At 41.0% G+C, this 10,402-nt stretch overlaps 1 protein-coding gene across 1 annotated transcript in view; it reads right to left on the bottom strand.

Moving 5' to 3' along the window:
• Positions 1-3,221: 3,221 nt before the first annotated feature.
• Positions 3,222-10,402, bottom strand: part of LOC116088734 (nuclear RNA export factor 2-like) — a 9,831-nt gene continuing 2,650 nt past the window's right edge. Inside the window, exons 7-17 of the mRNA XM_031368343.1 lie at positions 9,575-9,611; positions 9,140-9,202; positions 9,003-9,058; positions 8,755-8,862; positions 8,579-8,637; positions 8,368-8,483; positions 8,220-8,262; positions 7,712-7,784; positions 7,173-7,301; positions 3,549-3,606; positions 3,222-3,417 (exon numbers count right to left, since the gene is read on the bottom strand). Of these exons, the coding sequence (XP_031224203.1) occupies positions 3,373-3,417; positions 3,549-3,606; positions 7,173-7,301; positions 7,712-7,784; positions 8,220-8,262; positions 8,368-8,483; positions 8,579-8,637; positions 8,755-8,862; positions 9,003-9,058; positions 9,140-9,202; positions 9,575-9,611 (787 nt within the window). The 3' untranslated portion in view covers positions 3,222-3,372. The remainder of the gene's footprint in view (positions 3,418-3,548; positions 3,607-7,172; positions 7,302-7,711; positions 7,785-8,219; positions 8,263-8,367; positions 8,484-8,578; positions 8,638-8,754; positions 8,863-9,002; positions 9,059-9,139; positions 9,203-9,574; positions 9,612-10,402) is intronic.

Genomic DNA, 10,402 nt, shown 5'->3' with positions numbered 1-10,402 from the left:
GGAGGAAGGAAGAAAGAAAGGAGCAAAGGGAGGGAGGGAGGAAGGAAGAAAAGAAAAGAAAAAATGAAGGGTCAGCTCTGCTTGCAGTGGGTGACAACATAGAGATTTGTAACTGGTCAAAAAGCTGAAAATAACTGACTGCTGACCAATCGTCTCTAAAAGGAACATCCGTATTTCCCTTTCAAGGTTCCAAAGGAATGCTGAAAAAATGCTAGCAGAAAGAAAATAAATGCTGGTTTGTGAGGTAAACTCTGTGAAACACCGTCTTCTTTCTTCCATATGTGGCTGTGGTTTCAGACTGAAGAACAATACAAAATGAGATCAATAAGCATTCAATTATAAATAGGCAGAAGCATTTTGAGTATCATAGCTCTCTGAGGAACTAATAGTGGTAATTAGATGCTGTGGGAGAAGGAGTCATTACATTTGGTATTGTAATAGCTCATAGTATAGTTAATATCCTCCTAACTAAACCCATGTAAGAAACATTAATTATATTTAGTGGGTCACAAAAATCCAAGCAGACCTCCAAATAACAATAGCAAAATACTTGAAAGTAGGATTGAGAACTTGTTAGAAAGAACAGGTGTGGCACCAAAGTGAGAAGGGTATGAGAGAGGGTAATAGGGAATAAAAATCTAAATACATTATACATAGGTATAGATCTGTCAATGAATTTTAAAAAGACACTTCATGGAACTTACACAAAAGCAGACATTCAAACCACTGAAATAGAAGAGAGAATACAGGCATAAACCTTCACAGACGAGACATCTAATTTTTGACAAAGAAAAGGCAGCCTCTTTAACAAATAATGGAGGGAAAACTGCATTTCCATATGTGTAAGAACAAAACTAGATCATAGCACCCTGTGCGCGCGCGCACACACACACACACACACACACACAAATCAAACAAACAAAACAAAACAAGAAATACCTCCAAATGAAAGAAAGGCCTTCTTCATGTAAGACCTGAACTTTGACACTGCTAGAGGCATACATAAGGGAAGTCCCTAATGTATAAGTAGAAGGAAGCATAGGCAAAGGGTTCCTGAAACAGATTTTATTACCACATAAAATAACAAAAGTGAAATTAAGCATATCAGCAGAGTGAGGAGACACCTTTCACAACAGTCTCTCAGAGAGAGATCATGCTTTATGGAAGTTCTCCATCCATAATGATATGGATGATATGTCGATGGGGGCTAACCTTGATCGGGTCTTAATGCCTATAACCACAGCTGCAATAAGTTCATTACTGTAATGACTGTGTTATGTCAATAAGATGACTTCCTGTTGTACATCTTCCCATCATCTGACTCTCCTGGCCTTAATTTTTCTTAGCACTCTGGCTGGTTATGGCTTTCTGTATTAGCTTCTGTCACGACCATAAGAAGTTTCTCTGAAGAAGGGTGGGCACAGAAATAAATGTAAATACGTAGGCTTAGTAATATGACCACTGAGCAGAAACCATAGTAGTAGGGAGTTTAAAGTTCTTATACTAAGCAAAGTAATTTAGATTCAGAGAGTCAAATACAGAATTTTCTTTTATAGGTGGACCCGAGTTCTTAATTTTTATATGTGTATGTATATGCATGTACAGGTGTGAGCGTATGTCTGCAAACTAGAAAGGAGACAAAGGGAAGGTAAAAACAGCTCTTAGTAGAGGAGGGAAGGAAAGGGGGAAGCACAGGTAATAGACTCCATGTGGCGTGACCACAGAATGGGACTATTTTGGAGAGGAGCAGGCCAACAAAAGAGGTTCAGGGAAAAGGATCAACATGTCTGTATAAATTCCATACTGAGCTGGGCAGTGGTGGAGCACGCCTTTAATCCCAGCACTTGGGAGGCAGAGGCAGGCGGATTTCTGAATTTGAGGCCAGCCTGGTCTACAGAGTGAGTTCCAGGACAGCCAGGGCTACACAGAGAAACCTTGTCTCAAAAAACAAAACAAAACAAAAAAGATTCCATACTAAACCTATTTCTTCATTTTAAATCAATCACATAATTTTAACCTCTTAAAAGTGAATGGGGGTGGATGGAGAGATGGCTCAGCGGTTAAGAGCACTGGTTGCTGCTCTTCCAGAGGTCCTGAGTTCAATTCCCAGCACCCTCACATGGTGGCCCACAACCATCTCTAATGAGATCTGACTCCTTCTTCCTGGTGTGTCTGAAGACAGCTACAGTGTACTCATACACATACAATAGATAAGACTTTTTAAAAAAGTAAAAAAAGAACTTCAAATGGCAATCGATAGCAAATCATGTTAAGTACAAACAATTGCAGGTATAAGTTGCCAATTGATGATACAACACCTGCCTCATCATTTACACACCTAGAATTTGAAAACCCTGTGCCACTATTAGTTGAATTTCAAAACAAAACAAAACAAAAGAATCTGGTTTTTTGTTGTTTTGTTTTTGTTGTTGTTGTTGTTGTTTTGTCTAAAGTACATGCATTACAGAAATAGAGGAAACTCATGTTTGGGAAACAGATTTGCAGAGTTCCCATTTAACACCTGCCTGGAATTCAGAATTACTAATCGTTGCTCCTTGTGAAAGGTCCACAGACCTGGCCACAAAGCAAGAGTGCTTCTGCTGTGAAAATAGGAGTTTGAAGGCACTCCCTCAAGAACATGAGCATGGAGCACCCTATGTATGTTCTTTGAGCAATGCTTCCACAGACAGGCTGACTCTCCTGCTCCCTGGCACGGGCTAATAGTTTGTACCACTTTTTGCACAGCAACTTCCAGAAAGGGAGGAGGCAGGAAGAGACACGGAAGCACAGGGAGCTATAAAAAGGCCTCCTTGCCATCCACTTATGGGCAAGTCATAAAACACATCAAGGCATAAGTTCAAATGGTCAGAGAGAAGTAAAATCTGTGCCCTCTTACCACTTTTCCCTTCTTCACAGACTCACTAATCTGGTGGCAGCCCCTTCGAGGGCCTGGCTGTACCAGGTCACATGCATGTTTCTTGCAAGCCTCCAGATAGAGGCATCTTTACAGATTTCATGGTCTGCAAAGGCTAGTCATTGGTAAGTATATCATGTGTCCTTTACAAGTTTCTATGGAAGCGAGCCTGGTAGTTGAATGTGATGAAAGTCAGGGTACACAGGGCCATTAGGTCCTGCTTCATTTGTAGCAGGAAAAGTGCAATTCAGGACACAAGATTCAGCATGCTTTTTATTGTGGGAACACAAGTCCTCTTCATGGGGGGGTTATATATAAAGCAATTGGCCCTGTGAGTGGCTATTTCATGGCCTACGTGTATTTGATTTCTTGGTTAAAGCCTCAAATTCTGGCCAGTCAATAGCTTAAAAAGAAACAATAATGTGGATGAAAAGGAAGATGACTTCCAAGGACTCCTTTTAGAAGTTGCATCTGAAGAATTCACTTGAGAACATTTCCTCGGTCTGAAGGAAAAAAGTTAGGATATTAGAAGAGCCTCATACCCTGAGTTACATCCCCAGGCACTGGGGTCCCATCTTGCTGAAGGCCCAGGAACGAGTATCTTTCACTCTTTTGATTCACACCCAGGCCTCACCTGGAATATAAAGATGGCTTCATCAATTCTGATGCATTTCCACTTGTTCTCAAAAGGCCTGGGGTGGGAGAAGGACAGGTAACCTCAATTACTACAACAAGAAAGATACACTGACCACAAAGTGCCACCACTTAACCCATGCTACTCATTTGCTGGGACATATGTGCCAGACTTAGCACTATTGTAATGGTGAAGAAAGACCTGGTAGAACTCACAATGTTTGTCACCACTTATGCCCAGGATTCAAACCAAACAAACAAACAAACAAAAATCAAAAAACAAAAACAAAAACAAAAAACACAGGGTCATGCCTAAGAATAATGGACCTTAATCCTTAGCCATTAAAAGAGAAGATCAAGAAAATAACAAATGGAAATAAAAAAAATTAAAAAATTCCCATTGCTTTTAAATTAAGATGTTAGGGCTGGGTGGTGGTGGCGCATGCCTTTAATCCCAGCACTTGGGAGGCAGAGGCAGGCGGATTTCTGAGTTCGAGGCCAGCCTGGTGTACAGAGTGAGTTCCAGGACAGGCAGGACTACACAGAGAAACCCTGTCTCAAAAAACCAAAACCAAAACAAAAACAAAAAAGATGGTAGCCATATCCTATAATTTACTATTTTAAGGTGTATAATTCAGTGATTTTCTAAGCATTGAAATTATTATACAACTGTAACAGTTATCGAATTTCAGAACATTTTTCTCATCTTAAATAGAACAGCATGCTATGTTGTTTAACCTGTGCTACTCATTTGCTGGAACATGTTCATAAATAGAAACATAAGCCCTTGCTGTCAGAAGCCATCTAAGAAAGACTATGGCAAGCAAGTGAGTTTTCTAGAGATGTCCCGTCATTTTGCATGTCTGTGATGGGTACATTCTGAGCTACAGGGTCCTCAGAGACTTCATCCCAGGATTGCTTCTTGCTGCTGATATGCATTTCCTGACACTATAACATAGCCTAGTGACTCCTGGTCATCTGCCCATCCTATTGGGCAAATTTCCTGCAGAATCAATATAAAGATGTACTCTCATGTAATAGTGCTGTAAAGATAAATTGATGATTTCATAATTCCTGATAATGATTTTATAGAATTCCTAAATTAATACAAGTAATCTCAAGCTCTCTATAGAATAAAAGTTGTAAAAAGAGCTCTGTAAACCTTCATGTGTCAAGGGATAATTGCATGAGGAAAAGAAAGCAGGCTTGGAACAAATTTACAATCAAGGAAAACATCGCTTCTAGGTTAGGAATGAAGTCACTGTTGGGTAACTAAGGACCATAAACTGGTAAAGGGTAATTGATTGTAGGTGCAAGGACAGAAAATAAATGATGGCCTAGTCTACCTATACAAGACTTCAAAATAATAAGATCCAAGGCAGATGATTTGTCTCTTGACAAAACCATGTTAACTTATAATGTAAAAATAATTGCTTTAAATTTATAATGAACTTATGGAGCTTGAAAAAGATAATGAATGTTTAGACAGGTACTAGTCTTTTTTTTTTTTTTTTTTTTTGGCTTTTCAAGACAGGGTTTCTCTGTGTAGCCCTGGCTGTCCTGGAACTCACTCTGTAGACCAGGCTGGCCTCAAATTCAGAAATCCACCTGCCTCTGCCTCCCAAGTGCTGGGATTAAAGGTGTGCGCCACCACCATCTGGCTCAGGTACTGGTCTTAATGGAAAGACATGTAAACAAAGCTGCTGTAATTCCTTAAACTTTATCTATCTATGACAAGAGCTATTGCCTTAAAATTACTATTAACTTATGAAATGTAAAAATGCTTAGAAATCCATGTGATCAATTATTCTGAGAAAGTATAAAAACTAAGAATAACAATAAAGTGGTGGTACAGCCTTCTTCAGCTTCATCCAGTACGTGTGTGTGCCTTTCTACTTCCTTCCTTCCCTCCTTCCTTCCCTCCTTCTTTCCTTTCTTCCTTCCCTCCTTTCCTTCATTCCTTCCCTCCCTCCCTCCCTCCTTCTTTCCTTCCTTCCTTCCTTTCTTTTTCCTTTCCCTCCCCTCTCCCCTCTCTCCTTTTCCCTCTTCCCTCTCCCCTCTCCTTTCTGGCTTAGGAAGAGTCAAGGAACTCCAAGCCTCTCAAGTGCCCAGTGAGAGGCCTGAGTCAAAGAGAAAAGAAACTAATCAAATTTATTTCCCCCTACTCCTGTTGATCCTAACTCTACTAACCAAGTGCTGCAACTATATACATGCATTACAAAGCTCAGATTTCTCTGATCTATTTGTTTATTCATTTCGTTTTGTTTCTTCAGACAAGGTCTTGCTTTCTAGTCCTGGCTATCCTGAAACTCCCTATGTAGGCCAGGCATCTTTGAACTCAGAGCCACCTGTCCCTGCCACCCAAGTGCTAGAATTAAAAGCACGCGCAACACTACACCCTGCCTGCATTTTCTTGATTTGATGATTGATGTGTAGTACCCAGTTCAATGTGGTTGGTGCCACCTCTGGGCTGGTGGTCCTGAGTGCTCTGAGAAAGCTGGTTAAACAAGCCATGAGGTGTAAGTCAGCTGGCAGGGTGCCTCTGCTTCATGGTGGCCTCTGCTTCAGATCCTGCATCCAGGTTCCTGCCTTGAATTACAAACAACCCTACGTTCCCTCACTGTTGGAGTGTGACCAGAGAATTGCAAGCTGAAATAAACCTTTCCCTCTTCAAGTTGCTCTTGTTTATGGTGTCTAATCACAGCAATGGAAAATTTAACAAAGATCTCAGGTGAAAGGTGTTGCTACCAATTCTGACAACCAGAATGCCATCCCCTGGATCCTGGTGCAACGAGAGGACTAACTTTGGCAAGTTGTCCTACAACTTCCACACAGTCCCCATAGCATGCATAGACAAATTATTTTAAAAATGTAGTTAATTTATCTTAAATGGAACAGGTCCTTTTGTTATCAAATTCTAAGAATTTGTCATGTATTTGAGATAAAAGCTTTTAGCAAACATAAAAATGTTTCTCATTCAGTGGATTCACTTCTCATTTCCCTCTTTGCATCTTTGGTACTCTGCTTGAAAGTCAGTTATTTAGCAATGTGAAAATACATGTTTTTTTATATTTTTGGACTTATACTTTGTCAATTGTTCTATGTATGTCTAGCACTTAGGGTTATTTTTTCTTATACTTTAATATAAGTTTATAGTAATATTGCAGTGAGTTTTCCAACTACTTCATTTTCAAGATTATTTTTTATTATGGGTCCACTTTACTTTCATTTGAATTTTAAAATGTAGTGGTGAAGATTATGATATGGTTTATATAGACATATAATATGAACAAAAATTTGGGGAGTTTTGCTCTCATAATATTGTTAAGTGTTGTAGTTCAGGAACAAAAGGTACCCATTCATTTTAAAAAATTGTCTAAGTTCTATTTATTTCTGCAATACTTTCTCAAGTCTTTGCTAAGTATGTCCCTGGGTATATTTCTTATTCATGATACTGCAAATGGAATTTGTTTTTAAATTGCTTATAATGTCACTATAAAATTAATGCATATTTTTAAAAGTTTGATCCACAACTTGACTTCACGACATCTGAATAGCTGTGAATTCCTATTAAAGCTCTACTTCTTTCAAATCAAGGTTATTGCCAGCAATACCCAGGACTCACTTCAAATCAGTTTGGGTGTTCTGGCAACTCTGGTCGTAGGACATTGTCGGCCTAGTGGTAGAGAAAGCCTTCTTGGTCTCTGCGGGGCTGGCATTCCTCAAAATCATCTCATCATTCACAATGCACAGCCTGGAAGAAAGGTAGCTTTTTAAAGCAAACCCCTACTTTACTTTCATGCCTCATTAGCTGATTAATGTTCATTTCTCCTGCCAGGGGATTACTTTTGGAGAGATCTCCTATCAGCTTCATTAAACTGTACATTTAACTCTATGTTGTTTACTCTTCACAAAAGAAGTGGCCACTTGCACAATTTCAGAAAGCACTGACTCCCAGAGGAGACTTATAACTTGGCCAAGGTCATACAGCTGATTACTGTCAAGAAAAACAATCAAGCCATGCTTTATAATCACTTACCAAGGCGTTCTTAGAGCTACCAGTTTGTCCTTGATAGTACTGAGAATCTCTCAAGAGTATATGAATGCACCCCTGGCTGGAGGCTGAATGGGTTTTTCTGTACCCACTCACAACACAGTCCTCACCTGAATTGACTGTCAACAGTTAAGATGAATGTCCGGGTGAAGGCACGGACACATCCCCAAGACTTTCCTTCCACTTCAATGGCAACAAGCAAACGAAATGAGATGAGAGGAAACAAAACAAAACAAAACATTGGAGTTGCACATCATTTTAAAACTCACACACCATTCCACAATGAGAGGCAAACCAGACACTGTGTCACCCAGAAGGAAGCCAAACTGGGACAATTTACACCGAGAGGAATGAGAGAAAGCAACCTTTATAGCCCTAATGCCTGAACTGTGCCGGGTGTAAAGCAACATGTGGGAAACAATGAATCAGTAGAGAAGAGAATGAAGACAGAATGGGGGGAGGAGAGGGGGAGTGGGAGAAGGGGAGAAAGAGAGAGGGGGAAGAAGGGGAGGGGGACAGGGGCGAAGAAAGAATGAGAAAGGGGCTGGGAATGCTATCGTAGGAACTTCTACCATGAGAAAGAAACCCCAAAAGGTCTGATAGAGATTTTACACTTACCTTCCTTGAAAACTCCATTGACAGAGAAGCAAATCATTTTTTCCTGAAAAGATAGAAAGTGGTAAACTAAGGTTTTGATTATTCTTCTAACAGTTCTTACTTACTTGTTCGTTTCTGGTCACACCTATAGGAAGAAGCAGGTACTCACTGTCTGAACACAAAGGTCTATTACATAGGAATTTAAATCATGCTGTGTTTTTGGCAGTTCGTGGAGGCAGGCCACGATGTTATAGTTTTTGTGCTTCAGCAGCTGCATCAGCAAAACTGTATAAAGTAGAGAAGCAAAGGTAATGGTTATTGGACCCCATTGGACCTTTTACTCTCTTATTGCCTCCTTTATCACTTCATTACATCCTTACAGGAGTTCTTCAGCCTCATCATATTCCTGTTATCTTTGAGGTAGTCTTCTAAGCTGCTCCTAGGAGAACAAAAGAGGAGCTTGAGGGTATTTGTGTCGTTCTGGATGGTTTCACCCCTGTGCATGCTAGAGGTGGAACTTACTGTTCCAGAATAAAGCTTCAGCTGGAATACTCACAGATCTTCCTTATCGGAGTTGAAAGCGATTGTCAGGGAGAAACAAGCTTCTGCATGGTAAGCGCTAAGGAGACTGTATCTATCACCATAGTCGTAGATCAAGTAGTACCTGCGGGGAGTGCATCAAGGGCTATATCTGACACAAGTCCCAAACGATACCCCAAAATTCTTACATGCAAACGTATGCAATAATAGATCAGCCCAGCTCAGCCCAGCCTTCTATTTTCTCATGCTTTCAAGGCAACTCACTGAAGCATAAATTGCATGAGCAGATTCTTCAGACTCTTAGATCCTTTATAGCTTTGCTGAAATGGAAGACATTTTTAAATGAGTTAGTTGACAAAAACTCTCTTGCAACTTCTTGAAGCTTGACCGTCTCTCCTCACCTTGCGTGGTTTTATTATTTCCAGGGTGTTAATGTCAATTGTTGGGAATAATTTCCTGCCATCCTGCAGGAAGAAAGATGTTAGGAGCACAGATGAGGGACATGGCACATGATGGATGCCCAAACAGCTAAAGAAGGCTTCAGAACAAGAATAAGAGCCAGGTATGAAATGCCCAGGAAATTCCATGAGCTGTGAGATTACAGTGGATGCCTGCAAGATATCTCCCCTGTTTCTCCTCCTTTCTTTCTGTGCTTATTGGATAGTTTTCCCCAAGGAGAAGATTCATGTTTTTTTTTTTTTCAAGAATTCATGACATTTTAAATGGATAATAGTCTGGGGGCACATATGATTTCTAGCAAGACACAAAGGGCTTGGGAGCAGGGGTGGACGTCTTGTATTTGAAGTAGAAGTGAAATAATTAAGGCAGGAACTTACTAAGTGTGACAACTCCGGAAAATAGTTCAGAATTGCACTGTGGAAAAAAGCAAAAGCCATAAGAAGTGACTGACAGTTCAAGTCCTAGTAGTAGTTCAACTCCCCTGCACCTGCCTGCCTGTGGTTCTCCCTCCCCTTACCTGCTTCCCATGCTTGGGTAGCTCCCACCCACACTGCACTAGCCCCAAGAAGCCATACTGGGAACCCAGTCTCCAGGGCTTCCTCCTTTCTCTGACTCTCTCCTCCTCTTCCTCAGAGTCTCCAGAGAAGGCCTTTAGAGGAGCAGGGCATAAGACAGGACCTCAGGGCTCTGTCACCTTGCCAGGTGTCCAGGATTCTTTGGAATGATGAGAAATGGAGTTGAGGGAGATATGGCTCAGGAATCAAGAGGAGATAACAGGGGAATTGTAGATGGTGACAGAAATGGGTGGTAAGGGAGGGATGGTGAAGGAAATATGAGACAGACAAAGGATAGTAAAGGCAAAATAGGCAGAAGAAACAAAGCAAAGGGAATAGGAGATATTCTGTCTAGCCTGGGACAGTGGGATGGTGTAACACAGGGCAAAAGGCTCCCGCACTGCTGCCTTTTCCTTCATCCCTGCCTGGTTAGCCCAGGGATGCAAAGCAGGAATGAAAGCATGCACTATACTGAGACTGGCAGAACATGCAGACCTACAATTTTCCTGAGTGATCTGGGGATAGAGAGCATCCCTGGAGGCAAGAGCCATTGTCTAGAAGCAAAAGTGATGAGTGAGTCCCCAGCTCAGCATGGATGGAGGCCTATGACCTCTTCTGCCCTCTTCCTTCCCTTCTTGCTCCAGAAAGCCT

This window comes from Mastomys coucha, chromosome X (genome assembly GCF_008632895.1).
Source record: "Mastomys coucha isolate ucsf_1 chromosome X, UCSF_Mcou_1, whole genome shotgun sequence".
Lineage (NCBI taxonomy): Eukaryota > Metazoa > Chordata > Mammalia > Rodentia > Muridae > Mastomys > Mastomys coucha.
Note: the sequence above shows the minus strand (reverse complement) of the source record. Positions and strands in the feature narration are given on the sequence as shown.